General features: G+C 32.0%; 2 protein-coding genes and 1 long non-coding RNA gene across 3 annotated transcripts; 1 reads left to right on the top strand and 2 right to left on the bottom strand.

Moving 5' to 3' along the window:
• Window positions 1-809: 809 nt before the first annotated feature.
• On the top strand, window positions 810-4,523 carry LOC100775446 (aspartyl protease AED3). The gene is made up of 3 exons (XM_003538215.5): window positions 810-1,330; window positions 2,677-3,151; window positions 3,729-4,523. The coding sequence occupies exons 1-3, from the start codon at window positions 863-865 to the stop codon at window positions 4,100-4,102; spliced, it is 1,317 nt and encodes a 438-aa protein (XP_003538263.1). The 5' UTR covers window positions 810-862; the 3' UTR covers window positions 4,103-4,523.
• Window positions 4,524-8,799: 4,276 nt separating this feature from the next.
• On the bottom strand, window positions 8,800-14,700 carry LOC100815568 (serine decarboxylase 1-like). Its single transcript, XM_041006825.1, has 6 exons — window positions 14,694-14,700; window positions 14,524-14,596; window positions 14,317-14,452; window positions 9,646-9,827; window positions 9,369-9,562; window positions 8,800-9,225 (listed from the first exon to the last, which is right to left on the bottom strand). Exons 1-6 carry the CDS (start codon window positions 14,698-14,700, stop codon window positions 9,113-9,115), a joined length of 705 nt encoding a protein of 234 aa, XP_040862759.1. The 3' UTR covers window positions 8,800-9,112.
• Window positions 14,701-14,837: 137 nt separating this feature from the next.
• Window positions 14,838-19,213, bottom strand: LOC102666413 (uncharacterized). Its single transcript, XR_005887307.1, has 3 exons — window positions 18,867-19,213; window positions 15,971-16,235; window positions 14,838-15,851 (listed from the first exon to the last, which is right to left on the bottom strand). It is a non-coding gene; the product is annotated as an uncharacterized lncRNA (long non-coding RNA).
• Window positions 19,214-20,372: the final 1,159 nt, after the last annotated feature.

Here is a 20,372-nt window from a genome sequence, read left to right as displayed (position 1 = left end):
TTTTATTTTTAGTTCTTAAAATTTTGTTTGACCGGTTAAAATTCCTTAACTTTATTTCATTAAGGTTTTTAGTCCTTAAGTTTTTATTTGATTGATTAATTTTTTTAATAAGATTTTTAGTTTTTAAACTTTTAAAAAATTCTATTTTTAATTCTTAAAATCTCATTAAATAAATAAAAATAATTGGTTCAAACTTTTGTTTAGAAAGTAAAAAATTTTAAAAGTTTAAAATCCTTGACTAGTCAAATAAAAATTTAAAGACTAAAATTCGAATTTCAAAAAATTTAGGAAGTAAAAACTTAGTTAATCCAATTATAAATAAGTTATAAAAATAGGATTATTTAGAAATATTTATTTCAAAATAATCGTATTTTCATTTAGTTTTTAGTTTATTCCAATTTAATACATCATCCCGAATCTTTTGAGAAAACTCTTGCAATATTCAACCATTTTACACAAAATACATATCCATCATAACATCATAGTATGTAGTGGAAGATGTAATTTCCATGTTGAAATTGTGATACAGGAAATAGGCAGAGTAGACTACAAAACCAAATGGAGTACAGTCTGTTATCTTCCACTTACTTCTAAATAACTCTAGTCACCCCCACAACCTTAATACCACTAAGTGATCCATACCCCTTCCTCACCCACAAACCCCAAAAAAAAATATTTTCCCCCCAAAATACTAAAAATCAATTAAAAAAGGTAAAAACAAAAATCCCATAAAAATCCAATCACTTAGTTTTTTTTTTCCCTTTTACTAATTTTCCCTTTACTATATATATATATATATATATATATATATAGTAGTGAGGACTCTAGTGAAAGGCACCAAAATCCAACCACATCAATAGCCATGAAAACCACACTCTCACTCTCTCCTTTACTTCTCTTCCTACTCTTCTCCCTAGTCCAAGGACTCACCCCCAAATGTGACACCCAAGACCATGGCTCAACCCTTGAAGTTTTCCATGTGTTCAGCCCATGTTCCCCATTTAGGCCATCAAAGCCACTCTCATGGGCAGAGAGTGTCCTCCAGCTGCAGGCCAAGGACCAAGCCAGGCTACAGTTCCTGGCTAGCATGGTGGCTGGGAGGTCAATTGTGCCCATTGCCTCAGGAAGGCAAATTATTCAAAGCCCAACTTACATTGTGAGGGCCAAAATAGGGACCCCACCACAAACCTTGCTCTTGGCCATAGACACTAGCAATGATGCTGCTTGGATCCCTTGCACTGCCTGTGATGGCTGCACTTCAACCCTTTTTGCTCCTGAAAAGTCCACCACTTTCAAGAATGTTAGCTGTGGCTCTCCTGAATGCAATAAGGTTAGTGTATTTTTGGATTAAAGTTTAAAAAATATTTTAATATTACTTCTCTAATATTGAGTTTTGAAACAAAATTTTACTCTTAAACATACTTTTTTTTAGGATAATCAAACAAAATCTCAAACTGATATGGAAGAAAAAATATAAAATTGTTTTACATACATAAACATTAAATCTGATATTACTTTCAGACATATTTTTGGACCCTCAAATAAAAAATGCAAGCATACCCGTAATTGTGAACTTTTACATCACATTTTGGGAGTCCTTTCCACTTCTGAATTCATCATGTAGGTTCACACTCCAGATTCCATGAATAGAAAGAAGCCAAACATTAAAATGTCGCGTAGATATAACTTTTCAGCTCATTTTTGCTGTCTCTCTGCTCCTATGTCAGTTTAAAACAGATAGCACTCATGGCTTCCATGACTAGAAGGAAAAAAAACAAAAAACAAAAACGAAAACACCGTGCCAAGATCCAAATTAATTTACCGTTTTTTGTGTGTGATGATTGATTAACTTATAATTATTGCTTAAAGTTATTTGTTCCAATGCTCGTTTAGTAACTAACCCACTAGGGTCAGCTACTGTTTAAAGGTTAGAATATTTAAGTAATATGCATGAGAACTTAAATTCTATCTTTATTATTATTATTGTAAAAAAAAAATTGCTCTTTTTAGTAGCTTGACTGTAATGGGAAATTTTGAAATATCCAATATCGTTACTTACAGAATTATGGCAGTTTTCATTGTACACAACCGGGCTAAATGGACTTATGTGCAATTAAATCCGAGTGATAGTTTTTTATATCCCCAAGTAGAAATACTCTATTGTCACATTTTTTTTCTCCATATTATATCATTATAAATATCTACACTTTTCTCTTCTATCTTTTTAACTTGGGATGTATAGGCATGAATTGTCTATGTATCATTTAAAAAAAAAATTATAATGCATTTTATATTTCATTTGAAAACGAAATATGAATCATGTGAACTCGAGTCCCACTACATTACAATTCTGACGTCTTTTATGAGTGTACTACATTAAAGATTGTGATAATTGCTAAACAATAGTGAGGATTAGTTTTGGATGGCCCAGACTATTTTTTTTGCCATTAGTCTTTTTCTTTTTCTTGACGTGGAAGGAGAGTAATTTCACTCCAATGATTCTCTTCACTATCATCACATAGAAACATGCATAGCGAGTGGGGTTGACTTGCGCTGCCTATATCCCTATCCAACAAATTTCAAAATCTACAAAAACTATGTGCACTTTTTGCCAGGCAAGGGTTCACGAGACTTTTTTTTTTTTTCTTCTAAAGCAAATGTGAACATTTTTTTCAGGTACCTAGCCCCAGTTGCGGAACAAGCGCGTGCACCTTCAACTTGACCTATGGTAGCTCCTCAATAGCTGCTAATGTGGTCCAAGACACTGTTACTCTAGCCACTGACCCTATTCCTGGGTACACCTTTGGGTGTGTTGCAAAGACTACTGGGCCCAGTACACCACCACAGGGGCTATTGGGCTTGGGCCGAGGCCCATTGTCATTGTTGTCCCAGACCCAAAACCTCTACCAGTCCACATTCTCTTACTGCTTGCCCAGCTTTAAATCACTTAACTTCTCTGGGTCACTGAGACTTGGGCCTGTGGCCCAGCCCATAAGGATCAAGTATACCCCTCTTCTCAAGAATCCTAGAAGATCTTCCCTCTATTATGTGAACTTGTTTGCAATTAGGGTTGGCCGGAAAATTGTCGATATTCCTCCAGCAGCGTTGGCGTTCAATGCGGCCACCGGAGCCGGCACCGTCTTTGATTCTGGTAATGCCTTTCTACCCAGACATTTAAGAAAATAATAATACAAGAGAAAAAATACATTTTATGTTATAAGACTTAATTAGTCGAACGAAAGTCAGATCAAAATATAAAACAACTAAAGTTTAAGTTTTAAACTTAATAATTAAAAATTATTTGTTATTAGGTTTTTTAGAAATAAAAAAGTCACATATTGAGTCAAAATGCTACACGTGATATTCATACATCACTCTCTTCCCAGTCCCCATGCAGTGTCCCGCATGCCTTTTCTGAAAAAAAAAACCCAATAACATAGTATGGCCTCTCTTTCTTCTTTGCATTTTTTCGTGAAAAAGAAAATAATCTTTTAAGAAAAAGCCACAAATGAAGAACATTACTGTTAACTGTAGAATTTAATTAAAAAGTATTAATAACTTTTACACTGTTTATAAATCGTGATAAGCCTATTAATTAATTATTATTATAATTATTTTTAAAATCATATTTAAAGTGATTTTTAATTAATGTATGCAAAAATCAAACTATCGGCTCGTCCCATCATAAGTAAATACTAACATTTTAATTCGTTGCTGAACATTTTCAGGCACGGTCTTCACCAGGCTAGTTGCACCGGTATACACGGCTGTCCGGGACGAGTTCCGGCGAAGAGTGGCGATGGCGGCAAAGGCAAACCTAACAGTGACATCCCTAGGAGGCTTTGACACATGCTACACAGTCCCAATAGTTGCACCCACCATCACATTCATGTTCTCAGGCATGAACGTGACGCTGCCACAGGACAACATTCTCATACACAGCACTGCTGGCAGCACCTCATGCTTGGCCATGGCTTCGGCTCCTGATAACGTGAACTCAGTGCTCAATGTCATTGCCAACATGCAGCAACAAAACCACCGTGTGCTCTATGACGTGCCCAATTCAAGGCTTGGAGTTGCTCGTGAACTTTGCACCAAATAATTAAAAATGGTTAATTAACACCTAAGTTGTCTTGACTTTGGAGACAATGATATTGTCAAATTAATTTGACTATTATTGCAAAGTCTTTTGGGTATTGATATTTCTTCTATATTGGTGAGTTTGGTTTTAGGGTAATGGGAATAATAAGGTTTCATTGCTAACTATATATAGTGGAAGATTTTGGACTATTATTTATGTTATGGAATTAAATTTGTGCCTAAAGTTTAATCGTATTTATAGCTTTGTAATGGGGGTGTGTCACGGCTTCATATGTCTGTAGCTCTTTTGTCTTTTTATTCAAGTTGATTGAATTGATGAGATTTCAGTATTTGGATAATCTTGCAAGTTCACGGGTCATCATGTAATAAATTTCTTATTCTTCGCTCTTTAACGAATATGGGCGTCTATGTTTTCTTTCTAATTGTATCCTTGTTATATTTTCTCCACGCTTGTAAAATTGTTTATTTTTAGATATTGTTATTTAGTTTTTTTAATTATCGGAAATGATCTACCTCAGATATTACATTATTTAAAATTAAGTTTTGGTTGACAGATATTTATGAGTAAAAAAAATATTTTTTTGTCATTTAAATATCATATAAGATGGATAATTCATTGGTTACATAAAATTATATTATTGAAATAAAATATATATAAATTTCTTAATTATAATGTGACATTATATGTGAACTAATTAACATAAGATAAATAACTTCAAATGAATTGCTTAAATTACACTCATGGAAAATTTTAAACTTAATCTTCTTAATACTTAAAAGCATAATTAATTCTAAATTTTTAACATCTTCTTCATAAACCATCTTATTTATTAAATAAAAAATTATTTAATGCTTTTCATGTTTCGTACTATTAAATATATTTATTTTTATTTGAATTTAATTCATATAGTATTACAAGAATTAATAATAGATATAATAAGAAAATATAACATTATTTAAAAATAATTATTAACATAAAAATAAATAAATTTAATATTTAAAAAGTATTATGCATTTAATTATATTTAATAAATAATATTTACCAAAATGTATATTTAATATATATATATAGACTTTGCCACATAGGCATATATCACGTGGTATTGCTTTTCATTTTTTTCTCACCAAAATATAAATGACTTTTTTTTTCATTTTTTATGTATAAAATGCATAATTATATGTTAATTACGGTATTCATGATCAATGTCCTATTCAAAATTTTAAACATTCTAATTGATAATATATTTTGATTCAAATTAAGAAATCACACGACATTTATTTTAATTTCATAACATAATATATGATTGATATTTGGTAAAAAAAAAATGTTTGGATCATCATGAAATTGGTGTAATGAATTCACCAGATTTCTTAAAGACTAGATTCTTTCAAAGAATTTGGTTGATTTCTTTTAGTGAAGTCTCTTCACTCAATCTTTTTTTTGTTAAATTATAATTTTAATCTTTTTTTTAGTTTTTAATCTATAATTTTGATCCTCCTACTTCTTTTTTGAGAGATTTTTGTTCCCATGCATATTTTAGAAAATCCATGATTTTTTTATTTAATTTGTCTTTTTCTTCTAAACTAGTTTCATTTTTAATAACTCTTGAAATTTACTTGCCATTTTTTTCTATAGTTTATTTCTGTTTTAGCAAACTGTAGTTTGAATATTTCAAGTTTATGAAAAAGATCACTTAAAAGGAATTTTTTTTTTAAAAAGGAGTTCTACAGTACTACACGTACAAAAACAATATTACACAAATTTTAGATCCTAAATTCACCACTTAATTATTTTTCCATTTTTTATTTTCAATTTTATTGATGAATAAATTTATTTCAAACCCAAATCAATAAAAAAAAAGAAAATTAATTTTTTTATTGATCTTGGGTCAGACCATGGTTATCCCCCAACTCGCTGGGTTAGAAATTAATCCTATTTGTAATGGTGGTTACCGTTGACTCAAGGGAACTTTACACACAATAAAATATATTTTTTCGCTAAATAAATTTTTTTCATGTGAACATAACATGAGGTTATATCAGTCCATCATCCTTTTAAGATTAAAGACAATTAAAAATAAAATCAAAAGAGAGTGATCTGACTATGCTAAATAATGGGGGTGTTGCTAGGTACACCAACAACATTACTGGTGCACCCAACACTTTTAAAAAATGTCAATTTTTTTCCTCTGTTTTTTTTCTTTAAATTGGCAGCGCTTTGGGTTTTCTTTTACGTTTCAAGCTTTGTTTCTTTCATTCTTCTCCGGTTTGTGCCGTTCGTGGTGGTTTTTGCAAGTGTTGAGAGAGTTAGCAGTTCGGTGAAGGTGAAACTCTTACTGGGTGGTGTTTTTTTTTTTTTCGATGAATGTACACATTTTATGACTTTTCTGGGTATCTTGTATTTTAGTAGATCTATTCGTAAGATCTAACATACGGAAGAAGTTCTTTCATAAGTTTTTTGTGGAAGAACTTTTTCCGTAAGTGTAAAATGCATCGCACTACTAAAAAACAACCTTTTTACATCGGTTCTTTTACCCATTCTACATCGGTTATGACGCGTCATCATTGCAGGCGATATTGAAAGTCACGCGTCCTACAACGACGGATATCTGATCGATGTAGAAAGCATGTCATTCAACATCGGTTATTCGCCAAAACCGATGTAGAAAGCACGCCATTCAACATCGGTTATTAGCCAAAACCAATTTAGAATGTCATACTTTCTACATCGTTTGCTATCAAAACCGTAGTAGTATCCTAAACCATTCTACATCAGTTGTTATGATAACCGATGTAAAATGGTCTATGGGCACCAAATCATTCTACATCGGTTTTGGATAATAACTGATGTTGAAGGGCGTACTTTCTACATCGTTTGTGACGACAACCGTTGTAGAAGGCTATAGCATTCTACATTGGTTTTGACTAATAACCGATGTTGAATGGTGTAGTTTCTACATCATTTTTGTCATCAACCGATGTAGAATTATTAATTTTTTGTGTTTTTTTTTCAATAATGACAGTAACTATATGTGCAAATATAATTATACTTAATGTCTCATATAAGATTTAATTTAGCAATGAAATTATATTACCCCGATCAAAATTCTGCAATGAAATTAATATACTATAAAAAATTATGCAATACAATTGAAATATGCATAATTATATGACAGCTTTACACCTGCAAATTTGTTATTGAAATAAATTATTATAGCTAGTCATATGTATAACACGAGTGTTTGGTTGCTCAAAATCTCTTATCCTATTCCTAGAAAAGCATAATGAAGTTGGTAGAGACAAAAATTCTTGAGCATCATGTAAAGGGATTGATAACCTAATAGTCCTTGTTGGTCTTCCTGTCTCGTATAACGAAGTGTTTCAAATTCAACCAGCATTACTCGACCATCTGGTTCATACTTTGAAGCTAATAACAAAAACAAGAATAAGAATTCATCAGCAGTAAACAAAACATGGATCAAAATCCCATGCACATATGTTAAAAACTTATTTCAAATAAATCCTCTAGTTCGAATGTTAGTCGTCATATGGCCACTTAAAAAAGTCATGTGCATTAATCTTGACCATTCAAATATGATCTTATGGTCTATGTTTATTATTCTTATTTGTAACAATAAGAGCGAGTACTCACATGATATGCTATACACATAATAAGTCATGTATTTCTTTCAAAGAGCACATTCAAATCATGACAGACTTATAAATTAGTAACATTTATATTGATTTTGTTCAGCAAAATAATAATAACACCACCAACAACAACATTAATATTTGACAAGTCTCTTGCTTAACAAGCATAAACTAACTTGGAGTGGTCTCAATAAGTATAAAAGGTTCATTTTGAAATAAAGAATACCACGTCTGAATCTCAGATTTTGCAGCCTCAACTTCATTCTGGAATATACAATGATCTAGGAAATGTTTTTAGGAAATAAAAAGGAATAACTCCAAGCATATATTTATTAGCATATCCTACTATTAGGTACCCAAAAATATTCATCCTAATAAAATTAAATAAATTGATAAATAAATAAATAAAATTGAATAAATTAAAAATAATCCATTAGAATAAATTAACTTTGATACACGTATTAACTTGATTAATTAAAAAATACCAATAGTATATATAGTGAAATACCAAGTATGTCTTGTGAAATATTGTTACATTTTCTTTGTCTAACGTGACTTTACTACTACTCTTTTAGTATTCTTGCTATAATTATTATATTCATAATCTGTTGATATTGAAATTCTTAACGTCCAACAAGGTTGAGTGGGGCACTAAAATTCTTCTCACTCCACTTTTCCTTGTTCTTTATCAAAATAAATATATGGAAAAGAGAAAGCTAAAATGAGACTATATCTTCCGATAGAGCACATACTCATTATATGTACTAAGTATAGAAATAAGAAAGCAAAGATATCAATTAATATTGCATATGTTCAAACACAAAAGTACTTTTATTAAAATTAAAATGCACATTCTTCAATAGAGATAAAAAAACAACAAATAGCCACAAAAAGTAATCAGGTATTCGCTCCACACTCGATTATCTATCGTTTATGGAGGACACGATAAAATTAATTTTGAATGGATTTAATTTGTAGAATTAATCTTAAAGTTGTGTAATTTATAAAATAAGTTAAGAATAAAACTCATAATTAAATGTTTTATCGAACATAAAGGTGAATTAAAATTAATTCAAAAATCTTGTTGATTATAAAATTAATTATATAAAAAATAATAAATTCTCCAATGTAAAAGTAAAGTTTGCAATGGAATTCCAGATACGCGGTTCTAGAATTGGGTCCCAACTAAGAAATGAAATCCTTATAATATTAGGCTAATAACTTACCTGCTTGATTAACTAGACTCAACATTTCTATATGGAAGTAGGTCCCCAAACTTGTTTAGGGAAAACAATAAATATTGTTTTAAAATTCAGTATTTTCCAATCATTAGAGACATAGTTTTCTTAGTATGCTTTATTCACAAAAGGAAGAAGCTAATTAGACAATGTTTAAAATTCTTAGTATGTTGTGTGTCAGAAAACACGAGGATAGCAACGAAAAATTGAACAGTCAAAAAGTGACATTTCAAGACTTACACGTTTGACAAAAGGCAGCATGAGACCAAACAAAGCCCCATCACAATGGATGTAGAACCTGCGAGAGTCAGAATCAAAAAGAGAAGAGAGAGGGCACAGGGAAGAGTCAGAGAGAGAAACAGAGGAGGAGAAAGTTACCTATGTTCACATCCACAATTCCTGGCTTGTCCTTGTGACAAAGAAGCTTGGCCTCAAAACCATCACAATCAATCTCACCAGACCAAAGAGTGTTAATCTTCACACATTCCATTATGTACATTCTAGCAGCTTTGAAAACAGAATAATGTGATTCCTGTGAGGCATATAAAATCCCATTAGGGAACACCTCTCTCCTACAAACAAAAGTCATTTCACCACATTAGACCTATTTCAAGTTTTCTACAGCAGCATACACAAAACTAGCAGAATTACTAACCCCACTAGGATGCCATGAAGATTGCCTTCTGTGCCATAGTTTGTTATATAGCCCCAATACTCATCTTTCTCGAGTTCCCACAACCACGCGAACCAGTCCAAAACACCAACCTCAAACTGCCTAGAGTGGACACCATAATTGCTTTCAATGAAAGGATCCCCCGGGTTGTTGATGGAAAAATGCTGAAGTTGAGAGAGTGCATCATAGTCAAAATTATATACTAATCTCATGAAATATCAACATATATATAAAGTTGAAAAATTATAATATTTAAAGGAATTAAAAAAGAAGAAAATAAAATTTAAAATTTAAAATTTTTTAAGACTAAAAGTTTAATTAGATTTTTTTAGAATAATATAGTTGTTTTTAAACTATAATAAATTAGATTTATTTGTTTACATTTAAAGGAGATGAGATCTAACTGTAACTAACTTCTAGGTGTGGAGGGTAGCTGGGAAACATGTAGGACTACCTTATCATTTATATATGATGCAAATCCTGCACTTATAATCACAACGTGGTTAAGTTTCCCCAAGTCCAACTTGAAACTTTACACTTTTGAGAAGATAGAAAAAGTTGTTGGACATTTTAGTGTAATTGATCTCTTTATTATGTTAAAATAAGATTGCACGCTTGTTTTAATGTAATAACGAGATGTTCGGTTTAGGCAAATTTTGGAAGTTACATGGAAGTTACTAAAACTTTCATCAACGGTTGGAAGTTACATGGAAGTTACTAAAACTTCCATCAACGACAGTTTTTAAAAAGAAAACACTTCCATCAACCGCCAAAAACCACCTGTTCTTTGATCATAAATAATCATTCTGGTTTAGAAAGCATAACGGGTGACAAAACATACAAGACCAAAACAAAACTCTTGAATTATAATCTTCTGATTTTATCCGATTGAACAATTTTGGTTGAACCCCGAAATTTGATTCAATCTGAAAGTGTTATACACGACTTCAGATTTATCCAGTATTATCTCGATTTTCAAATTAACCAACAAAAGATTGAATCAAATTTTTTCGAGATGACGAACAATAGTTCGAAGATGACAAGCAAGTTTGCGAAGTTGGACAAGTTTGAAGGGCAAGATTTCAGAAGATGGCAAAAGAAGATGCACTTTCTCTTGACAACATTGAATGTGGTGTATGTGCTGAGTACACCGATGCCGGTGTATATGGAAGACGAAACTCTGGATCAAAAAAGGAAGCGTTCGAAATGGGAGAACGACGATTACATTTGTCGTGGACGCATTCTGAACGGTATGTCTGACTCTCTCTTTGATATTTATCAAAATGTTGAGTCTGCTAAGGAATTATGGAACTCTCTTGAATCCAAGTATATGGCAGAAGATGCCTCAAGTAACAAATTCTTAGTTAGTAATTTCTTTAATTACAAAATGATTGATTCGAGGCCTGTTATGGAACAATATAATGAGCTGCTGCGGATTTTGGGTCAGTTTACTCAACATGATTTGAAAATGGATGAATCCATTGCAGTTTCATCTATAATTGATAAACTGCCTTCTTCTTGGAAAGACTTCAAGCATACCTTGAAATATAAGAAGGAAGAGTTGACTCTGGTTCAACTCGGTAGTCATTTCATGATTGAGGAGTCGCTGAGGGCTCAGGAAATTGACAAAGTCAATGATAAAAACGTAGCAGGTTTCTCTTCCGTTAATATGGTAGAAGAAAGTGGAACAGTTAAGCAAAATTACAATGCTAAAGGTAACAAACGAAAATTTCAAGGAAATAAGAACAAAGGTCCAAACAAACAGACAAAATTGTCATGTTGGAAGTGTGGGAAACCTGGTCATTTAAAGAGGGATTGCCGGATGTTCAAAGGAAAGAACAAGGCTGGTCCAAGTGGGTCTAATGATCCTGAAAAGCAACAAGGTCAGATTGTAGTGAATAATTTTAATTCGAATACGAATTCAAATTATGTATCACTAATATCTGATGCATTCTATGTGCAGGATGATGACGTTGCTTGGTGGTTTGATTCAGGAGCAACAAGCCATGTGTGCAAAGATCGTCGTTGGTTCAAAGAATTTAGACCAATCGATGATGACTCTATTGTGAAGATGGACAATGTTGCAACTGAACCAATCCTAGGATTAGGTTGTGTGAATTTAGTTTTTACTTCCGGAAAAAGTTTGTATTTGGATAATGTCTTATTTGTACCTGGTATTCGTAAGAACTTATTGTCTGGTATGGCTTTAAATAATTGTGGTTTCAAGCAAGTACTTGAAAGTGACAAGTACATCTTGTCAAGACATGGTTCATTTGTTGGATTTGGTTATCGTTGTAATGGAATGTTTAAATTAAACATTGATGTTCCTTTTGTTCATGAATCTGTTTGTATGGCCTCGTGTAGTTCTATAACTAATATGACAAAATTAGAAATTTGGCATGCTAGATTAGGACATGTTCATTACAAAAGATTAAAAGATATGTCAAAACCAAGTATGATTCCTCCTTTTGATATGAACATTGAAAAATGCATAACTTGCATGTTGACCAAGATCACTAGGAAACCTTTTAAGAATGTTAAAAGTGAGACTAAAGTCTTAGACCTTATTCATAGTGATTTGTGTGATTTGCATGCTACTCCATCATTAGGTCATAAAAAAAAATATCTTGTTACTTTTATTGATGATGCATCAAGGTATTGTTATGTATATTTATTAAATACAAAAGATGAAGCTCTTGATAAATTTAAAATTTATAAGAAAGAGGTAGAACTTCATCAAAATGGGCTAATCAAAACTCTTCGTACGGATAGGGGAGGTGAGTATTATGATCCGGTTTATTTTCAGTCTACTGAAATAATACATCAAACTACAGCTCCCTATACACCAAAACAGAATGGTGTAGCTGAAAGGAAGAATAAAACCTTGAAAGAAATGGTGAATTCCATGTTATCCTATTCGGGTTTAAGTGAAGGATTTTGGGGTGAGGCTATGTTGACAGCCTGTTACTTGTTGAACTGAATTCCTAACAAAAGGAATAAGGTTACCCCATATTAACTTTGGCTAAGGCATATAGTCAAGTGTATAATGGGAAGTCTAGACACTTGGGTGTTAGACACAACATGGTTCGGGAGTTAATCATGCATGGTGTGATATCAGTGGAGTTTGTGAGAACTCAGCATAATTTGGCTGATCATTTAACCAAAGGGTTAAGTAGAGATCTCGTGAAAAGGTCGGCTGTGGGATTAGGATTAAAGTCCATCTGAAATCTCTTATGTTAAGATACCCAATTTCCATCTAATATGACATTAGGTGCTGAATTCAATGTGGAAAGCTTAACATGTAGAGATTGGAACACATCATCGAAAGTATCCCAAAAGGAATGTGTTCGGTTCTGTAAGTTAAGGAGGTTGAAGTATAACTTCTCAATGGTTCTTTTGAAAAATTGCATTTGCAGGTGCAAGAAAGAAAAGGACTACCTATATAAGCATGAAGTTTAGCCGCTTCAAGAAGCTGAGACTTGGCTTTGATATGCTTATGAAGGATAGGGACACAGGCTAGTAAACTAGTGTCGAGCAAGAGTAATGGTATAAACTATTGTGCAGATTATCTTCATGTATTCATTATGAATAGAAAGGGTTCAATCCTTAGTGACACCCTGATATTCGAATATTTGAAACGTGTAATTTGCTAAGATGAAATTCAATCGTCACAATATTTCATCTATGCAGTAGTTTGTGGTATGTTATGACTTTGATGATTTGATCGGTAATTACACTAAAATGGGGGAGGTTTGTTGGATATTTTAGTGTAATTGATCTCTTTATTATGTTAAAATAAGAGTGTACGCTTGTTTTAATGTAATAACGAGATGTTCGGTTTAGGCAAATTTTGGAAGTTACATGGAAGTTACTAAAACTTCCATCAATGGTTGGAAGTTACATGGAAGCTACTAAAACTTCCATCAACGGCAGTTTTTAAAAAGAAAAAACTTCCATCAACCGCCAAAAACCACCTGTTCTTTGATCATAAATAATCATTCTGGTTCAGAAAGCATAACGGGTGACAAAACATACAAGACCAAAACAAAACTCTTGAATTATAATCTTTTGATTTTATCCGATTGAATAATTTTGGTTGAACCCTGAAATTTGATTCAATCTGAAAGTGTTATACACGACTTCAGATTTATCCAGTAATATCTCGATTTTCAAATTAACCAACAAAAGTATGGAGGGTAGCTGATTTAGCTAGCAAAGTAGATTTTGGATAACCTGGTATTAACCACGTATATGTCAAGTGTGGGAAATGGCACACACCAATAGTAGGCCTCAAAGGTTGTCAAATCAGAATTCATATCATGAATCAAAAAATTTATTTACCTAATCATGGATTGAACTGTAACACGAATCAATTCATGATCAATAATTAAAAATGCCATAACAAATATTTTAACAGCAAAGAGTAAAAATATTAAAGTATTGGTATTTTAAAGTAAAATAGCTCACTACACAGCTAATAAAGTGAGATGTAAACTTCAAAATAACGAGGAAAAAAACTAATTATTTAAATTAAGCTCATACCAAATGTTTTAATAAAAGAAAATATAATTTAATCAGGAAACAAATTCATCCAATTCTAATTATAACGACCGTAATGTGCACTACCTCTAGGTGGGAAAAAAACATAATAACCTTTGCATTTTCCTTGCCAGATGCAATTTTAAACTTGGACTTTTTGGCAGCAAATACTTCATCAACCCGTGTGTCTTTGTATCTTGGGGGCTTCCACAACTTTGATTTTTTAAATCCATTGTCCACTTCAATGGTCCTGCAAACATAAGTCAAGCAAGTTCTAAGCAAATTAAGAAGCAGTAGATTGAAAGGGAAGCATAAGCTTACCTTGTAGGATCAGCCAAGGGGGGCTGAGATTCATCAGTAAAGTCGACAACACTTGCCCGTTTCAACAGCTCTCCTTGTCAAGAATGTACAGATTGAAAATTAAATGTTTACTTCCACCACATTTTGCAAATATTTTTTGATTCAATTTTCATTATTTTCATGAATTTAACCAGTCATACCTGTACATTAATTTTGAAGGACGAGGAGGTGTAGGAACTCTAACATTGTTTGCCTGGTGAACATGTGAACATTAAAGAATATATATATATATATATATATATATATATATATATATATATATATATATATATAATTCATCATTCATGACATTACTGTATATAATTGAAAAATTAAAAGTCATTAATAGTTTTCACCCTAAATTGCAGCAAGCTAATATGAAATAGCAATTCATGATGAGCTTTTTTTAGACCAGATGTTAAGTCATCATGGTATTGAACCAAAACTTCCACCATCAAAGCCGCAGAATTGATTTGTCTTTATTGGAAATATAAAAAACTAAACATTTGGCTTTGATTGATTAGGCTTTATATACATGTTCAAGAATGATTGAAACATGCTGTTAGATGTGGTTATTACTCCTTAAATGCAGCCAACAATTTCTAATGTTTGACTAACTGGGTAGGTATTAGAGGCTTTATTTGACCTTCTTGTTTTCTTTCTTTGCATTGGTATTCCCTTCTCCCAAGGATAAAGTAAAGGTTTCTAAACAAATTTTATCAAGTATATTATTCAAGGCTTTGAAACAAAATCCATTTATATAAACGTTTCTGTTTAATTAGCTAAATTAATTCATCATCATCATTCTATTTTTTACTATTCAATCAATCACACACACAAAAAAAATGAGAATAAAAGGAAAGAAAACATTCACTTCATTAAAATCAACTTCTTTAATTTGCTGTTAGTAATGAAGATATATAAACATTGGGCAGCATTCACCTTAATTTCCATTATCTATACGAAGCACAGTCAACTTTCATATTCGCAAATAATTTTATATAAGCTATTTATATTTATATATTTACACAGTCATTGTTTGAATTTCTGCACACAAAACTAAGAAATGTGAGTTTTGTACAATAATTAATCCCATTACCTGAACATAATTCCTACTAGAGTCAATTAAACCTGCACACAAAACTCAGAAATGTGTGAGATTTAATATTATTATGTGGCAAGGAAAGTACTTGTTTCCAAGGATGGAATGGAGATTTAGAATTGTTTGCTCCTCCTCTTGAGAAAACTTCCCCCTCTTGATATCAGGCCTTAAATAGTTAGTACACCTTAGCCTACAACTTTTTCCACATCTGTTGAGACTTGCAAAAGTTGCAAGAGAAATAGATGAATGAGGAAATGCTGGAAAGACAGAACTATATAGTTGCTGCAACATATTACTATAAATTATACTAGAGATTAATACACAAACCAGCTTGCTTAGGGAGGGCTCTCCAACTACCATGGCCATGTTTCTGAATATGTTGGACTAGCTTTTGATCTTCTTCGGGAGTCCAGGGACCTTTATTAAGGCCATTCTCATCGCAGCATGGGGATCTTCCCATATTGTGTGCTACTAGGTAGATCAAAAGCTATTATCCTTTCCTCTGTTTACCACTTACCACCAAATTAAACTGGGGGTTGGAGCATAGTATTTATATATGCATTCCCATTGCTTTCTTCTGGTTCTTAATTATCTGGATTAAAATAACATTTCGCAATCTTTATTAGTTGCAGAATTAAAATTATCTGGATTAAAATTCTGAATCTCAATTACAAAGCTGCAGAATTCAAATTATCTTAAAATCAAAATGTAACTTGTTAACATACTTTAATAAATCAAGGGGAACAATACAGCTAAACAAATTTAGCTAAATTCATGTTGCAAAGGATATGAAACTTTCAAGTTAAAAGCATGTAATTATGATTAAAGTAGTGAATATCAAGTGTATCCCTGCTTTGTTGCAGGGAATATTAAATTTCTCCAGTAATCCTGATGCCAAATTCTCAAATTCTTCCCTCTTGATAAAGCCCTTAACATCTTTTTCATCCATCAAACACTCAATGCTCAGACCAGCCACTGCATTTGCACTTAAAACCTGAAAAGTTACAAGTTAATATGATTTCATCTTTTTCATCCATCAAACACTTAATATGATTTGCACTCAATATGGATTCACTCATTGCCCTTTGTATTTGAACACCTCTTATTGATTCTTCGGCCAAGTAGGACTAAATGATTGGGTTTTCTATGTTTTTTTATTTAAAAAAGAAATGGTAGTAGAGATGCAACTTAACCCCCCAAAAAAAAGAGTTAATAACAAAAAGTGTAATAAATAAAGGAAGAAATTGGGATACAAATTAAATGGATGAAAAGATATTTAATGACTTAATTATTTTATTCTTTTTACTTTTTGTAAATAATAAAAAACGATTAAGGAAATTATATATACACGTTCACAAACTTTCGGAAATGTCCTTATTCTCTTTTTAGTCTAATTGGAGAGAGAAGCTAAGATTTAAACTAACATATGTAGCACACTAAATGAACACGTTATTTATTCATTGTGACCAAAATTAGATAACAAGTCAATATACTAAACACAAAAAGGAGACTATAACACACTAAATATGTGTAAGGCTGCAACAAACAGATGAAATTTTCCATAATTAACTTACCAATTCCCACGGTTAAAATAAATTCACCTCTAAACCAATGAACAGGCTTTAAGATCTGTTACCTTGGTCGTACTTCAAAAAATACATGTAATGTTGCAACACATGAAATTTTCCATAATTAACTTACCAATTCCCACGGTTAAAACAAATTCACCTCTAAACCAATGAACATATATGCGTCAAGATTTGTTACCTTGGCCGTAGTTCAGAACAATCTCAAAATGCACTATGTAAAAGACAACCACATCGTACTAGAGGTAACTAGTGAACAAATCATGTACGACTAGGATGCTCAAGGGAGAAGGAATTAACTAGTGAACAAATTTTGACCACTCCATAGCTTCTTAAACAAAATGAGATAAAAAAAAAACATAACCAATTATTTTTCATCAGTACCTAAAACTGCACTCACCTAGGAATCTAATTTGCTTTTGTTAAACCAAAAAAAAACTCTATATATATACCTCCCACTTTCCATATATATATATATATATATATGAAAGAAATTCAATATATATACCTCCAACACTAAAATCTAACCACCCAGCTAATTGTGCCTAATTAAAGCTATCAAGATTCAAAATGCACTCACCTGGTGAGATCATCCATTCAGCAAACAAGTAATTAAACCTATCCACTTTAGGATACAGCCATACCCATTCAAAATGCATCACACAATTTCAGTTTCAACCAAACTAGTCTTAAAACCAAGTATTCAACACCTTAAATTACGTCATCCCAAATTTAATCATCCAAGGTGAGAAAAGAGAAAAATACCACAAGTGCCATATTAAAGGTAAATGAAAGCCAACATAATTTCAGGCTCATACAATTCTCCAGAAAAAGCTAGAAAAGGAACTCCCCAATTCCAAGAACAAGCGCCTTCATAATAATAGTGCATCACCCAACATAGGCCTTCAGTGTATTTCAAGACCTAAACAATAAATTGAATTAAGAACACCCAGATCTCCATATGAATCAAAATTAGTAACACTTCAATTTGTTAACTTACGACATCTTTACGTATAGCTTCAATTTCCTCAGGAGTTTTGCCTCCATCCAAAAGCTTCAGCTTTTGGGATAGTTGTTCCTAATCCTAGACTACAAAATCCTACATAACCACTCACATGCTTTAAATTAACTTAAATTTCAGAGAAGGTAGAGTGGGTTTGATACTTTATTGATGCTTCAACGAATCAACCCAAAGCACTCTAGCCTTGGTCAATCTAACAATTTAAGCTTTCTTGATAGTTAGTTCCTTATTATTTAGATAAAAGAACAAACCCATCATTTTTTTTCAAAATTGCCCCAAATTGTTTACATTAGCTACCAAAATCCAAAAAATGAAAAAAGGGGGGAAAAACAGCTCCAATATACGTCCAAGACCAGTTAGGTTAAGTCAAGGACAAAATCCACAACTAATGCCTAGAAAATAGAAGACCAGTCCTGAAATTTGATTCACACCAAATATATAGAAAATATAAAAGAAAGGGAGTGAGAGAACAAGAGATCTAGAATACCAGACCTCACGAATCTCTAGTGTAGGCATATGTGGTAGAAAATCATTGCCGACAAAAAAACACATGAAGATAAAATCATCCACAATTCATTCAAAATCAATCTCGAGCAAACACTGGTTTGTCGATTACCTGTTTGACGAGGTGAGCATGGATGCGCGCGTGCAAACATTGTCGATGGCGTATAACCTAATATTTTTGAGACAACAGTCTAGGGTTTGAGGTACACAATGTGGGTGAGGTTCAGAGTTTGAGGTACACCATGTGGGTGAGGTTCAGGGACACCATGTGGGTGAGCTTCAGGGAGGCAAGGTAAAAAGTTTGACGGAGACAATGGCTGAGAAGAAACGTGAATGGTCTGCGACAATGGCTGAGTAGCGACGCCGTGGGTTTAGATTAGTTTTTATATTCATAATACTACGACGGTCCTAGGTCAAAACCCGTCGTTGACTTCGTTGTACGTAATTACAAGTTTGTCACCTCCATACATTCTAAGGCGGTTATAAATAACCGCCTTAGAATGTACAACGTGAAAAATTATTTTTTTTTCTCCTAATTACAAAATTTCCACCGCGCCTTATAATAAAACGGTTCTCCAAAACCGTCGTAGATCACGCGATGTAGAATGCCAAAATTCTAGTAGTGTTCTTACGGAAGAAGGTCTTCCATAAGCTTCTTAGTTTAATTTTTTTTAGTTTTTGTTTTAAATTTTTTTAGTTTTTGTTTTAGATTTGTGAAAAAATTAATATTTATGAATATTATATAATTGAAGTATAATAATTTGTATTTGTGGATAATTGTGAATAATAATTGGTTTAATTAGGTATAATAATTTAGGTATAATATTAAATAATTTAGGTATAATAATTGTATTTTGTTGTAGTAGTAAAATGTTTAATTAGTTGTTAGTTATAGTTGTATATATTTTAGTTGTTAATTAGGATGCAAAATTTGTATTTGTTTGAAGTATTTTTTTTTGTGAAATTAGATGTTTCGTAAAATTTATTATTATTATTGTGTTTTTGTAGTACGTATTGGGTAATTTGTTGTAGAAATTTAAAATTAGTTAGTTATTACAAATTTAATATATGATAAGTCAAAATTGAAATTATTTAGGCCCAAAATTTGTATTTAGTTTAAGTAAATTATTTAGTTATAAATTTTGAATGTAGTTGTATTAGTTGGTAATATGTATGTAGTTATTATTTAGTCTATTTTTAGTTTTGCTAATATGGTAATTCGTATGCAGTTGTAAATTTTGAATGTACTTGTGTATGATGTGTAATTTATTTATTTGTCGTTAAGATGGACGAAGATTAATGGACGTAAGACAATACGATATCTCAAGAAGTTGATATGGATTATGAAAATGAACAAGAATGTGGTGTGAATGAACCACCACATGTTGATTGTTCGGATGCTTTTAATACTTCTCAGGTAATGATGTTCATTAGTTTGAGTCATTTTGTTGAATGTATCTTTTGTATAAAAATTAATATGTCGGGGTTATGTTGTAGGTCTTTGGTACCCGAGATGATGTTTTGCAGTGGGCTCGATCGGTTGCCCATGAAAACGAATTTGTTGCAATCATTATGATGTCTAACACACATGCTGGTAGTAGAGGAAGAAGTTCATTTG

This window comes from Glycine max, chromosome 11, assembly GCF_000004515.6.
Source record: "Glycine max cultivar Williams 82 chromosome 11, Glycine_max_v4.0, whole genome shotgun sequence".
NCBI lineage: Eukaryota > Viridiplantae > Streptophyta > Magnoliopsida > Fabales > Fabaceae > Glycine > Glycine max.
Note: the sequence above shows the minus strand (reverse complement) of the source record. Positions and strands in the feature narration are given on the sequence as shown.